Source organism: Otolemur garnettii, unplaced genomic scaffold (genome assembly GCF_000181295.1).
Source record: "Otolemur garnettii isolate 467f Iridium unplaced genomic scaffold, OtoGar3 scaffold00068, whole genome shotgun sequence".
NCBI lineage: Eukaryota > Metazoa > Chordata > Mammalia > Primates > Galagidae > Otolemur > Otolemur garnettii.
This window is the reverse complement of record NW_003852463.1, coordinates 7,499,217-7,522,304: the sequence shown is the minus strand read 5'-3', so window position 1 is coordinate 7,522,304 and position 23,088 is coordinate 7,499,217. Positions and strand designations below refer to the sequence as shown.

At 39.0% G+C, this 23,088-nt stretch overlaps 1 protein-coding gene across 1 annotated transcript in view; it reads right to left on the bottom strand.

Annotated features, from left to right (window-relative positions):
- Window positions 1–19,071, bottom strand: part of PPP3R1 (protein phosphatase 3 regulatory subunit B, alpha) — a 70,206-nt gene extending 51,135 nt beyond the window's left edge. Inside the window, exon 1 of the mRNA XM_012807429.1 lies at window positions 18,693–19,071. Within this exon, the coding sequence (XP_012662883.1) occupies window positions 18,693–18,695 (3 nt within the window). The 5' untranslated portion in view covers window positions 18,696–19,071. The remainder of the gene's footprint in view (window positions 1–18,692) is intronic.
- Window positions 19,072–23,088: the final 4,017 nt, after the last annotated feature.

Genomic DNA, 23,088 nt, shown 5'->3' with positions numbered 1-23,088 from the left:
AATGGGTTACTGTCATTACCTAATTTGATGTTTAAATTATGCTACATTTGGTCAGTGGTAGTTCTGCCTCTTTAGGCTGGTTCCTGTATCCTTCTGACATGTCCTCATTATCCTCTGAGTACTTCCTTACTTTCTGGCACAAGATGTTCCAGACATACACTGTACTTTTCCTGCCCCTGGCACAAGATGTTCTAGGCATGCATTGTACTTTCCCTGCCGTAGTCCTAAAATCAGCTATTTCTCCAAGGATCTCTAGAACTCCTTTTAGTGGAAAATAGTTAATGATATCTCTTCATAAAGAGAAGTCCTTAATTTTAACTAATTTATTTATCTCTTATGTTACACTATGATTAATCCATAACACATAACATTACCTTTATGTTGAGCTGTATCTGTTTATACTGCTTTATTGATAATCTGAAGTATTTTTTTCTACATGTGAAGAGGGCTAAGAGACTGCTATTAATACCCTTTTATGGAATCATTAGTGAAGAGGGGGAAATGACCATGTGCAATGCAATGCGTAGGCACCAAGGTATAAACACTGCAGGTTCTTAGACCTTCACCCTAAACATACAATTTTCAAGCTGCAAGGATCTACGGATATACATGCAAGTACTTAACAGAATTTGGGCTTGGGAAAAAGGGCATGGCTAGAGATACAACTTTGGAAATTATCAGAATATAGACAGTAACTCTCCCCAACCAAAGGAGAGTTGACTGAGAACGGGAATCTAAAAGAGTAATTATCAACATACAAAGAATTAAAAGAAAAATCATTTGTTTTGTCACCAAAAACAAAACAAATGATTAAATACAGGAAATCAGTAAAATATGATTCTATTTTAAAGGTTTTAATATTTCAATGGCTCCATCATAATTGATGTTTTTTGTTTTGAGTCTCACTTTGTCGCCCTTGATAGAGTGCCATGGTGTCAGAGCTCACAGCAACCTCCAACTCTTGGGCTTAAGCAATTCTCTTGCCTCAGCCTCCTGAGTAGCTGGGACTACAGGCACCCACCACTATGCCTGGCTACTTGTAGAGATGAGGTCTCGCTCTGGCTTAGGCTGATCTCAAACTCATGAGTTCAGGATATCCACCCACCTCGGCCTCCCAGAGTGCTAGGATTACAGACATGAGCTACTGTGCCTGGCCTGATATTTTTTATAATATTTTCTTATATCATAATAGAGTATAACTATATTTTTTTTGTTATGAATACACAGATATGCTACTATTAGAAGTCTATTCTGGCAGGGTTCTAGAAATCAAGTAAGAAAAAGTTTAAGAAGCAAAGGATTAAGAACAGCAAAAGAGATAAACAACAAATACTCCCCCTTTTTTTGGCTACATTCAGACTTTCCATAAATCATATAAAAAAGAAGTATTTAATTTGATCAATAATAACTTTAATTTATAAATGCTACTAAAGGGTAATTATCAACCCTAGGCCTACAAACCACCTTTAAGTTGACTTTAAGAAGATTTTTCAAAGTAAGCTGACTTACTATAATCTATAATTACAAACACATTCTTATTTGCTAAACACAAAGACAAACATAATTCTAAGTCTTACAAAAAAATATTTTCTGGGTAATCACACACAATTACATTGGCTGTGGATGAAAGAAGATTCTATCTCAACTAAAATCAAAATTAAACACAGAGATGTTTCCATACATGGCATCAGTTTCTTGTAATAATTACCTTACTAAACTGCAACCCCCGTGACAGTGAGGCACTTGTTTTGTTCACTATGGTTATTCTTCAGTGCATGATACATATAATATACTTAATACTTTTTAAATTAACAGTGAAATATGCTTTTGTAAATCTTTATTAAACCACTTTTGGTTATTTCTTTGGAAAAATATAGTGACTCCCCAACACTAGTATGTGAACTTTAAGCACAGTCATTTATAAATGGACTCCTGCGTGTCAACCCTCGTATTTTCCAGGAACGAGACTCCCAACATTTAGCCAAATTCTCAAAAGACTGAGTATTATACCTAAAAAGATAAGAATGGTATTTTAAAAAGTGCTTAGTACACTGTAAGCAATTAATAATATTCAAGAGTATCTGACTCCTACAGATCTAAGCTATTTCTCAAGTGGCAATACACATATGACAAAAGCATTATTAAAGCAGAAATATTTAAGCCTAAATTTACAAAAACAAAAAACATGTTGGCTTTTCTCCTCTGGTTTCATTTTAACAGTGAAATTGTTTTTCTCCAAATTAAGACAATTCTTAAAGTTTTTAAATCCCTCAGATACACTAATTTAAATTTCAATGACTACTTTAGTTCAAACTAAACACAAACATGGCTTCGTTGTCAAGTTTCAAGTTTTCAAAGACTTTTTGAAGGTAGAAAAAAATAGATCTAGAAAGTAATTCTTAAAAATTACTCCATGAATATAAATATGGATGGAAAAAAGGAATCATCATTTATTTGGGGAAAAAAAAAGTCAAATATCACGTGTTAGGCACTCTCTTAGAGACTTTACATATCTTAACTTCTCATTTATCCTCCAAAGAATACTCTGAGTAAAGAGAGGTTTCAAGACAGTTAAGCCTGCTGTAGCTCAGCAGCTAGGGCACGGGCCACATAAACTGGGGGCTGGCGGGTTGGAACCTGGCCCAGGTCTGCCAAACAACAAATGACAATTACAACAACAACAAGAAGCATTGTGACAGGCACCTGTAGTCCCAGCTACTTGGGAGGCTGAGGCAAAAGAATCGCTTAAGCCCAAGAGTTTGAGGTTGCTGTGAGCAGTGACACCACAGCACTCTACCAAGGGCGACATAGTGAGACTCTCTCTAAAAAAACAAAACAAAAACAAAAACAAAAAAAGAAAGGAAGAAATTTAAGCAGCTTACACAGCCAGTGGTGACAAAGACCAAATTTAGATTCAAGCTAATATAATTCCCATAGTATTCTTACCAATATATCATAAAACCACAGCTTTTCTGTTTTATACAAGAAAAGCAGTTACTGAAAGGACAGCTGTGGCAAAATAACAGAAAAATATGAGTAACAGAAAAATTACGTAATTCACAGTTTCTAGGTAAGACCTAAGATCAACCATATGAAGCAGAATTTTGGTTATGGTGAACTAGGCAGAGAAAATATTTTGGTGAAGCCTCTGCCAACATAAGGGCATAATTATGACTGGTGAGGGAAGAGCTACTATATAACATCAGAAGCCAGACACAGTTTTCCTATTTATAATCCCATCCATAATCTGTGACCTCTGTTCAGAGTATCAAATAAAATATTAATGAGGTTGTTCTTACTATCATAAGCCCCGGCCTCTGGTGATGGAAGGTAAGCTAGGTAGGGCCAGGTTGTAAGTGTTTGGTCTTTTGGTATACATTGAGACCCAAGGAAAAAAATCCTTCTGAGAGACATGTAAGAAAGTTTTTCCTCTTTTTTTTTTTTTTTTTGAGACAGAGCCTCAAGCTGTCCCCCTGGGTAGAGTGCTGTGGCATTACAGCTCATAGCAACCTCCAACTCCTGGGCTCACAAGAGTCTCCTGCCTCAGCCTCCCAAGTAGCTGGGACCACAGGCGCCCGCCACAACACCAGGCTGTTTTTTTTTTTTTTTAGTTGCAGCCATCATTGTTGTTTGGCGGGCCCGGGCTGGGGATGAAAGTTTTTCCTCTTTACTAAAAAGTGATACTTTAAGAAGCACCCCTGCTCTTCTTCGCCAGATATTGATGTCTGAAATTGTGGTACCCGTCTCCTAACATGCAGAGCTTGAAAGTAAACAAGGCTTATGCCATGTGGAACCAATCCTTTTGGTCCTGGCTATCATCCTGTGAAGCAATACACTGCTACTGTTTAAGTCAGTTTTAGCAGTTCTGTCACTTGTAGTCAAAAACACTCTGACACATTTTCTACTTTGTTAACTAGTACCTCATTGGACAAGGGGCTGCATAGAAATTAGAGGTGATTATGAAACACAGACCTGCAAGGAATACTACATATTACTTTTTAGCAGTTTAACTGATTCTAAAAGATGTAAATAGAGCCTTGCAATTTATCAAGCATCTTAGATAATTACCTATTCCCAATATACATAAGAACTCTGAAGCAGACAATTTTGTGGCCATTTCACATATATTTAAAAAAAAAATTCAGAGTATCCAAGATAGGTCTTCCAATTTTATATCCCATGCTTGTTCTAGAATATTGCTGCTCTCATACTATCAAATAAAATTTACTGAAAAGCAACATAATCATCAATAAGATGATCACAGCATCCTTTTGGCTCTGAAATAACTGCTTGACATATACAACTCCTCAAGTAATGTGACTAGAATAAATAATGAAATGCACAAATAACTGCTAAACGTTTAAGTTCTAACTGGGCAAATGGAGGAGCCAGAAGAAATCTAGCACCTTATAATAGTTCTACTGAAGGAGCCTACCATATTATGTTTCCCTCCTCATGCCTGACTCAATCTGTGCTATGAAGTCTCTGAGGATGTATCTTTTATTTTTTTATCTTCAATACTTAACACTGTTTCATATATGTAGTAGGTGAATACTAAATCTTTGCCACATGAAGGAAAACAAAGATTTAGTATTGTAATCTTCACTTACCAGCAGTTCTAGCACCTCCAGAAGAAAAAAGATAAATCAACTTAAGTAAACAAAAGTAAATACTGTACATAAATTTAGTTTCCTTTAATTATTTATTAGTTTCCTTTAATTATTTACTTAACCATTTACAAATGAAAGTAGTACCTTAACACATAAATCTCTACTCAGATATGTAGAATCTTGTAAAAGAAGTCCCCCAACTTTTAGAATCAAGAGCAGTTTCCTCTGATAGATTTCTCATTTTGCCTAACACAGTTGGGGCTTTCTAGGCATTTGCCTATGACTTCTAAAGATCTCCTGGCCTAGGAGGATAAACGTAACTTAATCTGTTGCATCTCTGAATTACATGAGATACCACATAGGGATTAGATTAACAAAATTTGAAGGAAAAAAAAAAGTATTCCCTGCTGTGGAGAAGCCCACAGTTTAGGAAGGGAGGCAGTTTAACACAATGACATATGGGATGTACAAAAGTGAAAGTTACTAACAAGTTGCCTCTGAGAGTTTGTGAAGTTTTCACAGAATGTCATTAAAACAAGGTCTTGATATTTGCCAGAAAGAGAAAGGGGAAGGACACTGCAGATAGGAGATTGCTGATAGATTACAAATGAAGACATCAAAAGCGAAAAAAGGATGAGGGAATTGAGAAACAGTTTGACTTGATTACAGAATAAGGATGGCAAGAAATAGGAGTCAGACAATGAATGCCAAGCAAAGGAGTTTAATTTATTAATTCTAGAGGATACAGCACGAACTTTCAAATGAAGGCAGTGACATTAGATTTCTCTTTCAGAAGAAAAACTCTGTTGGCAATATAGAAGACAGAATAAAGAAAGAAGAAACTAGAGGCAAAAAGAAAAAAGCATTAAGTAGGCTATAGAAATAGCCCACGTGAAAAATAAATGGAACTGCAATAATGCCAGTGGCAACGAGGATAAAGAAACAGCTGACTCAAGAGGCTCTGAGAGATCTAAATGCAGGGACATATTTGCTATAACATGATGGTTAAGTTCCTGAAAAAACTTATGTTCTTAAAACCACACAGTAAAAACAATACAATTTAAGGAAAACAAAGTCGGGAACATTCAAAACCTATGCAAATTGTGTAACCAAAATACTAAGAAAAACAATAAAAATCCATTAACAGTTAAATTTGTGCTGAATAACTGATAAATTTGATAAAATAGAACTTCTAAAGGTACTGGTGAAAATAACAGAAAAAGGTGTAAGGGTATTAAAAGCTAAGATACAGAAAGAAAGAAAAATGCATAAAGATCTAGGAGAATTTTACAACAAATTCTTCCAACACAAATAAACAGCAAAAATAAGAGAAAAGATATGAACTTTATACCATAAAGATACGGATAGCATACCATAGCTTGCTGCTCTCAGTTATGTTAGCATATTCTGAATTCATCTGCCACTAAACTTGGTAGCACAAAGCATAGTATGAGGTGAATGTTACATAGTTCCTTGTTTACTCACAGTATTTGTATTACAAAAATAAGTACTTCATAGACTGCAACTTGTAACAGTGTTAAGACAGATAGCAGTCAAGAGGAGAAAAAAACGTATGACTATACCAGCTTTCCAGTTAGGAGTAAATGGACAGACACTGTTCTATTAAGAAAAAATAAGCAATATTGAAGTATGAATATAAAGAAGATAATTAGGTTTTTGTTAACATTCAATTGAGTTTGAGGTTTTTTAGAAATACCCTTAGACAGTACCCAGTAAGCAGATCTACAGACTAGGGCAGAACAGAATGAGTTAAAAATATGAATCATCAGCACTTGGGAGATAGATGAAAGTCTGAAGAAAAACAAGGAATTCATACATTCACTTTATTCATTCACTCAAACACATAGGTCTTAAATTCCTACCACATGTAGGGTCCAATGATGGCAGCAGGGGCATATATGAGTTGTGATTAGCCTGGATCAGGCCTGAGGTAGCCTCCACACTTGTGTCCTTATGTAACTACAACCTGGCTTAGTAAAACTAACTGAAAACCTAACTTAAGAGTATACAGACAGTCTCTAAGGACAACAGTTCAACTTAGGATTTTTTTACTTTACAAGGGCTCCTGTACAACCATTCTGTTTTTTACTTTCAGTACAGTATGCCATAAACTACATGAGATATTATAAAACAGGCTTTGTGTCAAAACTATTTTGCCCAACTATAGGCAAATGTAAGCATTCTGAGCACTTTCAAGGTAGGCTCAGGTAAGTGACGATGCTTGGCAGATTAGTAGGTTTATCAAATGCATTTGCAACTTAGAGTGGGTTTACTGAGACACGAAATCATCGTAAGTGGAGGAACACCTATGCTTTTGCGGCAAGTTGCTGAATCTCAGCTGATTTACAGTAGCTGAGAGCTTCAGTCCGTCACAGGCAACCAACTAATTCAAGTAAGGTAAATGCTGAGTTCTACACCTCATTTCTAACTCTATACCTCACTATTGTTTTCTATTTATAAATACTGCTTGGCCACGTTGTTGATTAGAGTTCTCAGACCTGTTCTGGTTCTGAGAGCTGCTTGAGTCATGAATTTTTTGTTTTTGCTCAGCTAAACTCTGCTAAATTTAACTTGTATGAAGTTTTTCTTTGAAAAGAGTAAACAAGACATACAGAATGTCCACTCTCCCAGAGTTCATATTAAATCTCATGGGGAGACAGAAAGCAACCAAACACCTACAGCAAAACAAATCAATTACATGTTGCTAAGGAGATATAAAATGTACTAAAAGGGCACAACACTGAATCTGACCTAATCTACTGTGGGAATAGGCTCAGCCACTTAATTGAGGGACTTTTGAGCCATTCCAAACATAACATATACAAAGCCTCTGCTGCTGGAATAACGGAGGAATGAACGTGAATAAATGACAAAGAGACAACAGCTAAAGTAAACAAACAAGAATACAGTGGAAGAGGTAAGCAGATGCAGCACCTATGGAATCTACAGGCTATATTAAGGGTTTCAGTCTTTATAATACTTGGGATTTTAAGTGGGAAAGTCATACAGTCATATTTTAAGAGGGCCTCCTTGGACCAAACCCAGATGTGAGGCTAGCAATAAAGACTAAAAATGGTCAGAAAAGCAGAATAGCAACTTGGAGAAAGATCACAGAAGCAAAAAGAGGAGAGAATTTCAAAAGTTCCCAACAAGGCCCAATGTTACAAGCAAGTCAAATAAGAAGAATGAAGAACCAAATGCACTTAATGACTACCTACTGGATTGTCAAGATACTTCCCAGTGGGCCCACAGTACCCAGTGGGGACTGGTTCCAGGACTCCCCTCAGATACCAAAATCCACAGATGCTCCAGCACCTTATATAAAATGTCATAGTATTTAATACAACCTATGCACATCCTCCTATACTTTAAATCATGTCTAGATAGTACCTAATACAATGTAAATATATTATACCATATTTTTAATTTGTATTATTATTTTCTGAATATTTTTGATCCACAGATGCGGAACTTACAAATATAAAAGGCCACATGTATACTGTCAGCATCATCTAAAGGTGTTGTTATTTCCATTTTATACATATACTGTACTAAATAAGCTCTAGAGAGCTTATGGTGTTTGTTCAAGGTCACACAGCTAATAGATGGAAGAGCCTGAATCTAAATTCAGATTTTCCATTCCAAACCTCATGCTAGTAATTAGATGATTACTGGTCAATGTAGGTTTAGTGACTGATACTCACTTGACAAGCACTACTAGTAGACCAACATTACTGAAACTTTTCTGCAAGGATGGAAATGTTCTGTATCTGTGCCTACACAGTAACCACTAGCCACATGTAGCGACTGAGCACCTGTAATCTAGATATTGTGAATGAATGAAATTTGTACTTTTATTTTAATTAAGCTTAATTAAAATTTAAATAGCCACATATCATTAGTGAATGAATGTCGTTACTGAATTAGATATCACAGAATTGTAGAGGACTAAAAAAAAAAAGAAAATGAGCAAACAGAAAAGAGGCAAGAAGATGATAGAGGTAGTGTGACCGCCAGACAGGAAGACACAAGAGACATATTCCTGGGTTAGTAAGTTCACTCTTTACTTGCGAAGAACTATTGTAAGTTAGTTTATAATTCATGAAATTCTACTTGTTAGAAACACAGCAGTCCCATGATTATACACAATTTCTCTTATTACCCATTATCATGTTTTTCTGAGATTCCAATTTTTGTTAAAGAATGCCTCACGAGCAAATAACACTAGAGCAATGACTTTCAACCAGTGTGTCATGGCCCACTAGTGTACTGTCAAAGATGTACCACAAAAACTTTTAAGGATTAAATTATTCTCAAAAGAAGTTCAAAACACAGTATGTTCTTTTTTTTTAATCAACATAATTTAAGTATGCCTTGGAACTATAGGTTTGAATGTGCTGTGAGATAAAAAAAGGAGGCTCGGCGCCTATAGCTCAACCGGCTAAGGCGCCAGCCACGTACACCTAAGGTGGCGGGTTCGAATCCCCAGCCCGGACCCGCCAAACAACAATGCCGGCTGCAACCAAAAAATAGCCGGGCGTTGTGGCGGGCGCCTGTGGTCCCAGCTACTTGGGAGGCGGAGGCAAGAGACTCGCTTGAGCCCAGGAGCTGGAGGTTGCTGTGAGCTGTAATGCCACGGCACTCTACCCAGGGGGACAGCTTGAGGCTCTGTCTCAAAAAAAAAAAAAAAAGGTTAAAAACACTGCCCTAGAGAATGCCAACTTATTGCATGCCTAAGTAGGAGTTTGCTTTGGCATCACACTCAGAATATGAAAGAACTCCATCCCTGAAAATAAACAGATAAGGATGAATAAATAAAAGGGCCAACATTAAAGGTCTGATCCCTTTTGTAGGCTGCCATGCTTCATCCTATCACACCTAGATTTTAAAATGCATACCTGATTCTAACACACAAATAAAAATGAATATTCTATATTGTTTACAAAAGAGACTGGGGCCCAAACATCAGTAAATTTAATATTCCCAGAAAAGCAAATCAAAGTGGTATCTCATTTACATTACAGAATGTTCTGGGGGATACTGATAAGGGCTACCAATGTGACCCTCTTTATGATACTCAGAACCTGCTTTAAAAAATAAAGCAAAACTATGTAAAGTAGGAAATTTTAGGAATTTATGACTCACTGAATTATTAGTGCTAAATTTTAAAAGATTTCCTATTGAAATTTTCACATTTTAAATATTTCTATAGTACAAGACTATAGAAAGCAGAAACAAATTCAGAAACAATACTTCTCACATCTCACCCAAATTTTATTCCTGCATCACACCTATCTATACATTAGCTATAATTATACTGTCAATTCTAACATGAAGAAAACATGGAAGTCTAAGAAATAATTCAGAAAGGGAAAAACAGATGAAGGCTACTGGAGAAAAGGCTTATTTTGCAAGGGTAAAAATAAAATTTTAATCCAACAAGCTTGAGTTAAAACTGATGATTTATCCAATATACTATGGAGATAGTTTTATCTTTTGATTCAAGAATTTATTATCCATGTAGTATAACTGGTTCTTAATAAGATGTTAAGTAGCAATAATTAGTACAAAAATATTCCTAACATTGTTTTCCCTAAGAGTAACTTTATAAAATTTCATAGTTCACACCTTCGTTAAATTATCAACCTCTACCATAGGAAAACTGTTACCTAATAAGAATTATGAATGGTTTTTGACTCAATGTTTATATTTAAAATGCAGTTTAAAATTGTGAAATAAAAACTGTTTTTAATGAGTAACTTAGAGCATACTACCATTAAAACCCCTTGGTAAGCTTTTTAATAAAAACTGAATTATAAGAAAATCCATATGCTGGTGATGCCAAAAAAAAAAAAAAGAAGAAAAGAAAAAGGGAAGGGAAAAATCCACACAAAAAACTTTCCTAGAAGAATAGAAGAATATACGAGAAACTTAATACTGGTTGCCAGAGAGACTCTTACTTTCATTTTATACTTTTTAATATCATTTCAATTTTTAAGTAACTGTATAGAACTTTAAAAAAATGTTAAGGATATTGCTATACAACTACATGTCCCCAATACATAAAACTTGAACTCAAAATGATTCCTTTTAGACCTGGGTAACCTGATTAAATCTGAGTTACTAAAGCAAAGACTGGCAAAGTTTATAAAGCTCTTTTCTTGTCAGAACCCATTTTCTAAATTCACTTCCTAGGTCACTAACTCACTGTTGCCTTTTCCTAGGTCCTACAAAATATTTAGTAATGTCACTCATCACCTTGTTAACAGCCAGCAAAGGCCCTGAAATCAGAACAGAAGCCTCTTCCACAGCCCTCACTCTCAATCTCACCCCATTGGCTTTAGCCTCAATCTCAATCCCAGCAAGCAATGTTGCCTCAAGCTATCCTGACATAATAAAAGACTTAGACCACTTGGTGTGAACTCCATCATCAAAATATACCTACTGCCATGGCTAGGGTGACCAGATTTTAACATCTGTAAGGCGAGACAACATGGGGGGGGCAGGGGATGGCACAGGGCAAGGCCTGACAACAAGGCAAACTTTGATAAGCAGTTCTCAATAATCAATTCTCAGCAATTATTTATTACAGTTTAACATTATAAATTAACAAAAATAATATAAAACTCATATTCTGGTGAAATAGCCATATGTTGGCTGAAAACTGTATATTCCCTTCTTGTTCTCCAGCCCATTCGTGCATTCTTTCCAAAAATCGGGACTTTTTTAAAATGCCGCGGGACGCGGGACAAATTGTTGAAAAGCAGGACTGTCCCGCCAAAATCGGAACGTCTGGTCACCCTAGCCATGGCCCACTCTCCCTACTGATTTTTCTCTTTTCATGTTCCTCCTTTTCTTTCATCTCTTCTAAAGTTCATACCATTAATCATTTATCATTCTCTTTGTTACAGCTCCCTCTCCTGGCTTTTCTTCTGTAATTCTTAATTAAGAATAGCCACATCTTCCTCTACCCCTCAAAAGAACTATATTCCAAGAAAGTTAAATATCCTTTCTTCTTTCATAAATATCTCGAAAAAGGAACTAATACTTACTGCTTCCAATGCCTCATCAGTACCTATTCCTTTATTCCACTTACTCATTTACATATTCCTTCTTCAAAAAGTACCTAATATCAATTATATCCCAAGTATCTGGAATACATGCATAACAATGAAAAGACAAAGACAAGCTCTCTGTATGGAGTTATGTTTCCCTAAAATCTCATTTTAATCACCTAGGCCATAAAGTTTGTTTTAGAGATTACCAATATTCATCTAATGACCAATTCCATCAATATCTTCTTAATCATCATCTGTATAACTCTCCCTTTGCCTGTCTGATCTTGACTCAAATATTCTCTAGCTCCACTTCATTGTCAAGTTTCTTTGTTAGATAGAAACTTAGAGGGGAACGTCTCATCATCTAAACCAAACTCACCTTCTTCTAATACTTTTTTCAACAAGCAACTCAGTCCTACTTTCCTACTTCCATAAAAAATGTAGAGTTCTCTTTATATGCAATCACCAGGTTGGGTCACCCTTTATGATTGTTTCCTCATAAACAGTTTTCATCTTTTTTCAACTTTGTATTCAAATATCTCCATCTCCATTCACTTTTAACTTCCTATCTGTAATACCATAAAGCAGTACTCTTACCTAAAATTCCCACCCCTTCCCAATCATCCAGCAATATCTACAGATTAATCAATGATTCCCAATGGGACCAAACTGAAGTCAAACAGTTAAGGTAATTTACAACTTAACATGACTTCCTTTTCAGCCTAAACTCTTACACAGCCTACATTAATAGTTTTCATTTTTATCTACTTCCCTTTCTTGACAAAAGATGAGGAAAATCCCTCCTTTTGTCTAAGAAAAGTCACATTCCTTCTCACCCTCTTGGGGACATCAAATTGTCAATAATCCCAACTTTACCCTTTGAAAAAGATTCAAAAAACAATCTTTTTGCCTTTTTCCAGGCTCATTCTTTTGACTCCAAAATAAAACCTTTCTCAGGCCTAAATTTCCTAGTTTCCATCCTCTATTCTATTCAAAGCTTTAAAGAGCAGTACAAATTCAATGTCTGGCCACATATTTATTACTCAGCTCACTACACCCTGACTTTCCTTGACACCATTAAAACAAACTGCTTTGCCCAAGTGACCAGAACTCTCCTGTTCCCTGCAAAAGACACTCTTAAGTTCTCTTTCCTGATCTCTGCAGTATCTGTTCACAACTGGCTCTTTTCTCCTTAAAATTCCCTTCAATATGACATCACACTGCTAATCTTCCAATATCTCACTAGCTATTCATTCTTAGAAAAACCTCACATGTTCCTCATCCTGTCTACCTGCCTCTTAAATGCAGTGTTCTTTAGAAATTACCCTCTTCACTTCCCATTTTATATTCTCTCTATATAGGACTTCAGCCAATTTCATGGCTTACACCACTACCTAACACAAATACACTGACAACACTCAAATCTTTAATCCAAGCCCACTTCTCTCTCTCTCTTTTTTTTTTTTTTTTTGAGACAGAGCCTCAAGCTGTCGCCTTGGGTAGAGAACCGTGGCATCACAGCTCACAGCAACCTCCAACTCCTGGGCTCAAGCGAGTCTCCTGCCTCAGCCTCCCAAGTAGCTGGGACTACAGGCGCCCGCCACAACGCCCGGCTGTTTTTTGGTTGCAGCCGTCATTGTTGTTTTGCGGGTCCAGGCTGGATTTGAACCTGCCAGCTCAGGAGTACGTGGCTGGCGCCTTAGCCGGTTGAGCCATAGGCGCCGAGCCAGCCCACTTCTCTTTTGGGAGCTCCTGATACATACAGGTAGCCAAATACCAGCTGGCCCTAACTATCCAAAGGACCTATGCCTACTTTAAATTCAATAAGGCCAAAATAGAAATGCTCATCACTCCCCCAAATCTCCTCCTACATCTCCTAGGAGAATGTACATTTCTAACAAGATCCCAGATGATGCCAATGCTGCTAGTCCAAGACCCACATTTTGAGAATCACTGCTCAAACATGTGATACCTCCAGACTATCAAGTTCCTTCCGCTATCTTCTAAGCCATGATATCTACACAGCAGGCACTGTTAATATTTCACCGTACTCTAGCCTATTGAACTTGGAATTTTGCAACACAGTGTTCCAAGCATTAATTAGTAAATAAATAATATAAGACAAGAGATGAAACAATGGTCATCTCAGCAAAGTGAAGTTTCTTGAGGACAGGAATAGTAGGTATGTATCCTTAGAACCTAACCTTACCCAGGGTACTCTATAATATTTGCTGAGTGCAAAGCACTATCATCTATCCAATCACCAAAGCCAGAATCACATGGTTTCCCTTTCCCATAGCCCAACAGTCACCAAGTCCTTTCTTCTACCTCCTGTTACCTTATTTCCAGCCCCTCCTATCCATCAGCACTGTTTGCAGTATTCTTTCAGATCTTTATTTTTCCCACGAATTATTGTAATTATTTTTTAATGAATTCCCATGTCTAGACTCGTCTGTCCTATTATCCACATAGCCATGAGACTGAACTCTTAATAAAATACATGAGACAATGTCATTCTCCTGTTTAAAAATAGCTTACCACCACTTTTAGGGGGGAAAAAATTAACTTCTCCATGATACACAAGCCTCTCTAGAATCTATTTTCAATCTACCTGACACTCTCCCCCTTCCACCATACCCCCTCTTCTCGCCAGCCATGCTAAACTAATATTTTAGTTCTTTGAACAGTTTATAACAGCTAACGCCTCCAAGACTTTGAACATATTATCTGTATCTGGAAAGCCTGTTCCATTGGCTAAATATTCATCCTTTTAGACTCAGCTCAGGCACCATCTCTTCCCAGAAGCTTTCTTTGAGTGACATTCATCCCTAGTTTGGATTAAGCCTCTTCTCTGCCAAGTGCTCTTACAGCAGCATCCCATGTTTCATCTGTTAAGAGTACATATCACACTCCACAATCATTGTCTTGTTTACCCCACTTGATTAAGTCATATCACACTACATAATCATTGCCTTGTTTACCCCAATTAAGTCCTTTGCAGATAATAATCATGTCTTATGTTTGTACAGTTAATGCTAGATATAAAACAGACATTTGACTAAAATTTAAATTAAACATTCCTTGCTATTCTCTAAACAGTGGCTCTCAAAACTTAGCATGCATCACAATCATCTGGAAGACCTATAAAACTTGGACTGCCTGGCTCAGCTCCAGAGTTTTAAAGTCAGTTGTTCCAGGGTGGGGCCTGACAAGTTTCCAGATGATGCTAATGCTGCTGGTGCAGAAACCACATTTTGAGAATCAGCACTCCAAATGTACATTGTCTTCTCCTACCTCCAGGATTTAAGGTGTCTTCTAGATGCCTCCAACTCTGCCTACTTCACTTCTAATCATCTTTATAGACGCAGTTCAATTGTTTCCTGGTTCATAAAACTTTCGCCAATCCCAGATGAAATTGATCTTGCTCTTTTCTCAATTGTTATTGGGCTTTCCGTATATGACTCAACAGGCTATTAATCACATATGCTTACTTCAGTTACTTCAGTATATTTTTCTTATATTGTCTATGTAAATGGTAGGAAACCTGTCTCAGTCATCTTTATATCACACCTGAGAGAGAGAGCATGGTAATTATGAGCAGCAGATAGATCTATAAGTATCTGCTGATAGGAGTGTATCCCTGCTGCTTGCCCCAGACTCCAGGTCCATGTCTTTCTAACTTCCTTAATTTCCCTTGCCCATGCTTACTTTCTTCCACTGTGCCTTCCTTCCTGTGATAGGTGCCTGATCCTTCCATATTCCCCTGTCCCTTCTGTTGCTGACTTACCTTTAGGCAGCTTCTTTACCTTATACCCCTGAGCTATTTTAACTGTCTCATCCACTATGGGATCTAACCAGTAGAGAAAAGTTCTCCTCATAGCAGATTTAGTTCTGCAGGCCAAACAATTGCCTTGATTTGCTCTTAAAAATGAAAATAGACGGCTCGGCGCCTGTGGCTCAAGTGGCTAAGGCGCCAGCCACATACACCTAAGGTGGGAGGTTCAAATCCAGCCCTGGCCCGCCAAACAACAATGACGCTGCAACCAAAAAATAGCCAGGTGTTGTGGTGGGTGCCTGTGGTCCCAGCTACTTGGGAGGCAGAGGCAGGAGACTTGCTTGAGCTCAGGAGTTGGGAGGTTGCTGTGAGCTGTGATGCCACAGCACTCCACCCAGGGTGACAGCTTGAGGCTCTGTCTCCAAAAAAAAAAAAAATGAAAATAGACTTGTCATAGAATCTGAACAAGAATTATGCTGTACACAACTCTCAACACAGCTGTCACAGACAGTAAAAAATTTAAGTTTTAGTTACAGATCACAGAGATGAAGCCATAAAAAGGTCCTTTATAACACTGAAGGTTGCCTTAAAAAACAAAACTTAAAACAGAGAATCATCTTTAAGTTCTATTCACATAAGCGTCCGGAATAAAATCCACAGTGTCTAACCCAACAAAAACAAATATAAAAATCCTCATTCAAGGAAAATTCCCAGGTCATCAGTACTCATAGATTTCTGTAAACATCTTCACTCCCCCTCAATACTCAACAGTTTAAAACTCAAACTGGGTGAAAGGAGGGAAAAGAAAGAAATGAGCTACTTTTAAGGTAGCAACCAAAATTAATACCTGTCAGAAAAGATCCTTGAATGATTCAATTAAATCTTATAAGTCTTTACTCTCTCCACTCTTGAACTAATCAGTAATATTTCATAAATTAACACTGTAAAACCTGTTAACAAGATCGTAAATATGTTTGTGATATTTAGTAAGAGAGATTTTCTAAACAGCATTTTCAGAACTGTAAGTTCAATTAACTACAAAAATTAACTAGATCACTCAAAACTTGATTTACCTGAGTTAATCAATACCTCATATGGCAAAGTTGATTTATATGTACCTGATACTTTCATATCAATGCTTTATTAAACAGACCAAAATAACCCTAAAGTTGAAAAGCCACTGTCATCTTGAATTATGTATTAGTAAGTCCTGAAATGGTAATTGGGAGATTATCAAAGGGAAGAGAGCCCGCAGTGAATTAGAAAATAAATACTGAAAAGGAAGTTGGAAAAAAGAGGAAAACAATGACTTGGCAGAAAATGATACCATATGGTACATCTTAAAATGTTTTAAAAGATAAGGAAATATTGACTAACAAGAAGATAAACAAGATCTAAAGGAGGATTTCCCAAATTCATTCTGTTGTTTAAAAAAAGGTGGGGGTACACCATAAGGAGTAAAAACTGCTAAGAAATCCAATCACTTTACTATATAATACATAAGTAACAAAAGGCTAGATTATTGCTCCTCAAAATACATAGTTTTATTATAAATATAAGTAAAAACATTCTCTGCAATGAACAAAGATCTTCAAGATCCTGAACCTCAAGTAATATGCATAAAGAAGTTCTATGAAAGCACTAAAGTGCAATTCCTAACTTCGAAAGAACTACCAATGGCTCTGACCTGCCTAAATTGTTTTTGGTAATAGCCTGGAAAAGCACACCTAAGTTTTGTTTCTTTGGGGACCAAAGTTGTCCCTGAGCTGTCTCTCCAGTTGGCAGTGAAAAACATTTACACATAAAAATCACAAAGCATTTATTAAGTCTGCTCCTAATCTGAGTTTTAAGTACATCAAAAAGTACACATCCACTTGCCCTATATTTTAAATAAAGGCTAATTTCACTCTCTTCCTTCAAAATCACGACCAACCAAACGGATTTTAAATGGCAATCAACACAATTTCTCTCTTCACTAATCCACTACATATTTTGAAATACTTAAATTCTACAAGGTGGAATACCACACAATTATAAGGTGCAAGAAAATACCCAACGTCAAACAACCAGTCTCAAAATCTTTTGACAACTGTTCCAAGACTTTGTAGAGAAACCAACGGAATCACGTTGTAATATCGGATATATTTGAAATGACACTCCGAATTCTTTCTACATGTATACAATGTATACAATTCTTGATTACAATGAGAAAAAACTACAAGAGCCACCGGGAGTGAGAGAACCGGTAAGGTAACAGGCTAAAAGGGCGTCGTTGATTTCTTGGCTCTGGTGACACCGGCGGGAGACACACCCCTAGCGTCGGTCTGAAACACTACAGCAGAGAATTCTACCTAGGGATTAATGTGAGGGTAAGGAAAGACAAATTTAAATCGCCATGATTTAAAAACAACACACCAAGAGAGAGACACATGAAAGCAACAAAGAAAATGAAAAACCCTGGGTAGTCAGGAAGTATTAAAAAACAAGTATCGCCAATCTTCCCAATCCAAGTTAGTGTAGGTTTTAATGAATATACATGTTAGATCTTTCCGGTTCGCCAGTGCAGAAAAAAGCAGCAGCTAAAGAAACACCGTAAGATTACTGCAAACAACAGCGAAATAAAAGCTAAAGGGGGGTGAGGGGTGGGGTGGGGGGTAAGTGGCAGGATTCCTGCCAAGACTAACCGCTTGAACACCGGGACTGGGTGGGAGAAAAAGCAGCTCTGGGGAGAAAGTAGGTCTTATATAAAGCGCCATAGACCACATATTATTATTTCCGTAGGATTTCAGAATACCCTCGAACTTGAAAAAGAGAGTGAGTCTGGGGTGCACAGGGAGGATCCACGTGTTGGAGGGTCGGGAGACAAGAGGGGCGACAGGAGGACAGTGCCAGGCTGGCGGCGTCCGAGCGGGAGTCCCGGCGGAGCGGAATCCCGGCGGGCGCGGGGGTGGGGCGGCGGGGGGGCGCCGCAGGAACCCGGGGGCGGGCGCGGGAGCTCCGCCACCGCAGCGCCGGGCGGGCCACGGTCCTGTCAAGCAGGCGACCCACCGCCTCCGCCGGCCGCCAACGCACCCGGGCCGCTGCGGGCTCGCCCGCACCCGCCGGGCCCGGGTCTCTCGAATTTTCCACTGAGGGAAGCCGGCCGGGGGCTTCGGGACTCGCCCCCGCACCCGACCCGTCAGCGGCGGGCGGGGGAGGGTCGGTGCACTGGGGAAGCCAAAGTCTCACCATTTTGCTCGGCGGGTTGGAGGCTCGCTTGCGTGCAGAAGTGTCGGTGCTGAGACGGGCTCCAGCAGGAAGCGGCGAAGGAGGCCCAGCTGCGGCCCTCGGGTGGCCCGCGGGGAGGGGGTGCGGGGTGGGGGAGGGGAGGCGGCGCCGCGGGGCCCGCGCCGGCCGGTGACTGGGCAAGCGAGGGAGCGGGCAGGGCGGGGAGAAGAAATTAAGGTCGAGATTCACAGACCGAGAGCGCGGGAGGAAGAGACAGCGACAAGAAGGAGAGGCAGACAGGCAGAAAAGAGGGGGAGAGGGCCGGGCGGCTCGGGGGCTGCAGCCTCACGCTCGCGCCGGAGCCGTGACGGACTCACTGCAGTGGCTCTTGCTGACCCGCAACCTCAAGGCACGAAAAAGGGGGAGGGCGGGAGAGGGAGGGGAGAACCGAGCGCAGCAGCGCGCGGGGCGGAGGGCGGGGGCGCGCGCGGGCCGGCGGCGGGGGCGGGGCTTCCGTGAGCGCCGCACATCCGGGAACCCGCGCGCCCCGCTCGGCTGCGGCAGCTGCGGCGCTCTAGCGAGCTCTGGTTGGGGAGCGCGGAGCGCGCGGACCACGTTAGCCCCTCCGCCAGCCGCCCCTTGCGTGTGGTGCGGGGGGAGGCCGGGGGCGGGGGCGCGGACGTCGATGACGTCGCGTGGCGGAGCCCTTCCTGTCATGTGGCTGGAGGCGGGCTGGGAGGAAGGCACGGAAGGGAGGGGGAGGAGGAAATGCGAGGGTACCCCCAGAGAGAGGAAACGTGAGGGGTGCGCGAGCGGCTAGAGATAGGGGACGTGGGCCCCGGGTGGGAAAGGAGGAGCAGATGTGTGGTCTTAGAGGGTCAGAACCATCCAGATGACGCACCAACAAAACGGGAAATCCAAGTGCTGGGGCTAGAGGGAATCAAAGGTATCTTTGCATCTGCGCACCGACTTGGCCCCACTGCGGATTACCAGGCTCATCGTCGCCCAGGTGCAGCACCTACAGGCCCACACTGTATTGTGAATTGGTAGGGTAGGACCCAGATTGGAAGGACGAGGAGGAGAGGAAAGCTGGCTGCAGCTTGAGGCGTGAGGAGAACCTGTACAAACCAGCAGCAGGGCTCTTACCCACCTCTGCATTTTCCATAAACCCTCCAGTCTGCGTTTGGCGGGTGCACCAGTGTCGCTTATGAAAAATGCCCAAAGATAAATTGCCCACTTATCCTTTTTGTGTGGGAAGCTATGTCCACTCTGGTGACAATTATCTTCCCAGAAAATTCATACTGCAGTAGGAAATGAAGTCCAGAATAGCAAAAGGAGAAAAGTTATGTTCAAGACAAGAAATAAAGAAAGCTGGCAGGAGAAGTGGGATGAAAATACAAAAAACACATTCTGTAACTAATTTAACCAATAATTCCTTCAGAAGTTCTGATAAGAGCACGTGGATGTGTATCTGTGAATGTGAGAAGAGAGGGAAGGCGAAATGAAGGATATTTTTTGAATGATCAGAAACTCCTATTGATAAATCCTTTGAAGAGTTTTGTTTAAAACCATGTTATTAAAAGCAGCTTTTTTATTTCAGATTAATATGCGGGTACAAATTATTAAGTTATGATGTTTGCATTTGTTAGGTAAAGTCCCTGTTGTAGTTGTGTCCCACACCCAGGAAGTGTGCCATATACCGTTACATTCTGCCCATTAAGTGGGAGCATACCTATCCCTACCCCCTCTTTGTTTCCCCAACTTAAATGAATTGAGTTTTTCTCTTATGTGGGAGTGTATTAATTAGTCTACTGGGTTCATACTAGTGCTGAGTACATTGGATACTTGCTTTTACATTCTTGTGATAGTTTACTAAGAAGAATGTGTTTCAACTCCCGTCCAGGTAAATACAAAAGATGTAAAGTATATCTTTTGGGGGCTGAATTGTACTCCGTGGTGTACATATATACCACAGATTATTAATCCATCATGGTTTGATGGGCACTTAAAATCTTGGCAATTGTAAATTGAGCTGCAATAAACAATTTAGTGAAAATTTCCTTATGATAAAATGATTTTTTTTTCTTTCTGGGTAGATGTAAAGGCAGCCTGTTTATGCTCCTTACATGACAATGTTATTCTTTTTTCCTGTACTAATTATTTTTGCATATAATAAACATGCATCTTTTCTAATAAAGGCTCAGTAATGTGTGTGTTTTCAAAGAGCTATTTTGGTTTTGTGTCAGGTTAAGAAAAGAAACAATGAATGTATCAAAAAAAGACTAAGAAGTTACACTGTTTCTTCTACACTTGATCTGAGTTTCTTGACTTAGATATGTTGCTATTTAATATTAATGTGTGTTAAAGTACAGTTTGAGAAAAGTCCCTAACCTCAATGTCTGTATCGTTTAATAGGTATATTATTTTAAATTAGTTTTCTATCATAAAATTAAGACATATCAATTTAAAACATTTTTTTTTCAGTGACTGGGTCTCGCTGTGTTGCCCAAGCTGGCTTCAAGCTCCTGCTGCCTAATCCTGTGGGTTAGCTATGAATACAGGCATGTGCCACCATGCCTGGCTAAATTTTAATATGTTTTTGTATAAACAGAGTCTTACTTTGTTGCCCTGGCTGCTCTCAAATTCTGTGCCTCAAAGGATCCTCCTTTAGATTCCGAAAGTGCTGGGATTACAGGTGTGAACTACTGTACCTAATGCTCAATTTTTTTTAAGTACTATATAAAAAATTTCTCCCCTTCTCAAAGGAAATCACAGTAACTACATTTATATGTGTCCCTTGGACATTTTCAGTGAAAATCCAATTATCACTTAGTATGTAAGGGTTGCATACTAAGAAGGAATTTGGACTATATGGAATACAGTAGCTTTCGAGTAACCTACAATTTTATTATTTTGGAGGCAATTTGGATTATTCTTTTTTTTTTTTTTTTTTTTTGAGACAGAGTCCCACTCTGTCACCCTGAATAGTGTGTTGTGGCATTGTAGCTCACAGCAACATCCCATTGCTGGGTTCAAATGATCCTTCTGTCTCAGCCTCCCAAGTAGCTGGAACTACAGGCACTTGCCATAATGCCCAGCTAGTTTTTCTATTTTTAGTAGAGACAGGGTGTCAGTCTTTCTCAAGCTGGTCTCACACTCCTGACTTTAAGCAATCCACCCACCTTGGCCTCCCAAAGTGCTAGGATTATAGGTATGAGCCACTGCTCCCAGCAATCTGGAGTATTCCAAATCCAGTAAGAGAAGTAAATCCAGAATTTAATACACTGGCGTTTTTAGCAAAGGCACAAAATATATATATATATATATATATATGACGTGTGGTCATCCTCCTTGGTTTGGTTTGTGAAGCTCAGCATGAGAAGGAACAGCTACCTAATAGTCCTGCTAAATGCATATGTATTTCTAAGCATGTATGTGCCAACTCATCCTGCCAAAATCATACATGTTTTTAACTTGACAAATGAAGAAGCAGAGGACATATATTTGTGCTTTTTTTCCTAGAAAATTTAGCAACCAAAAGATGATTATTAGGAAGCATTATGTCTCATAAGTTAAAGAGAGAGACACTTAAGACAGTGATAGCAGTTACAAGAATGGTAACAGATAAGCAGGAGTGAGGGATATCGATGGGAGAGGAGAGGAAGGCTGAATAGGAAAGACATGAAGCAAAAATGGACTAACTGTGCAACTTGCTGGATATGAGGAACAAAGGGGGAGGAGTTTAGTTTGAATGACATAACATAGTGATGCTGTTAATAAAAATAGAACAGTCAGAAGAAGTTTGGTTATCGAGTGAGAAGAGATGAGTTTAGGTTTAAAAAGATGCAAAGTTTGAATTGCTGATGCACCATCCTAGTAGAATCCAAAAAAGAAGCTAGAAGTGCAGGTTAGAAAGGAATAGAGATGTGGGAATCAGCTTTAAAGTGGAGATTAAAACTATTCTCTTCACATTTTTCCTTATCATAACTAAATAGGGAAGAAAATAACTAGAAGGAAAAAACTCAGAGCTAGTAGTAAAGTTGCTAGTAAAGTTCCAAGAAAGAAGAAGGTTTTTATAAAGAGCAAAGTTTATAGACGTATTTGACCACAGGTGGCTGCAGGCTTTTGTGTCTCTACAATCTATCTTTAGAAGTTAGAAAGATCACAAGGCATTATGTTATTTGGATACCTTCAAGATTATAGTGATATCTAGAAAGCTAGATACATTATTCTTAAAAGACTGATCACTGTCATTTCCTAATACATATATAATATTTAAGGGTTACAAAAGAAACAAATTGCCAATCCTGTAGTTGTTTAAGCTGTAGAGGTGTTCAGCCTATGCCCTGCTGGCCACATGCTGATTTTATAAGGACTTTTTGCTTATCTGTGGTATCTAGATATTATGAAAAGTATG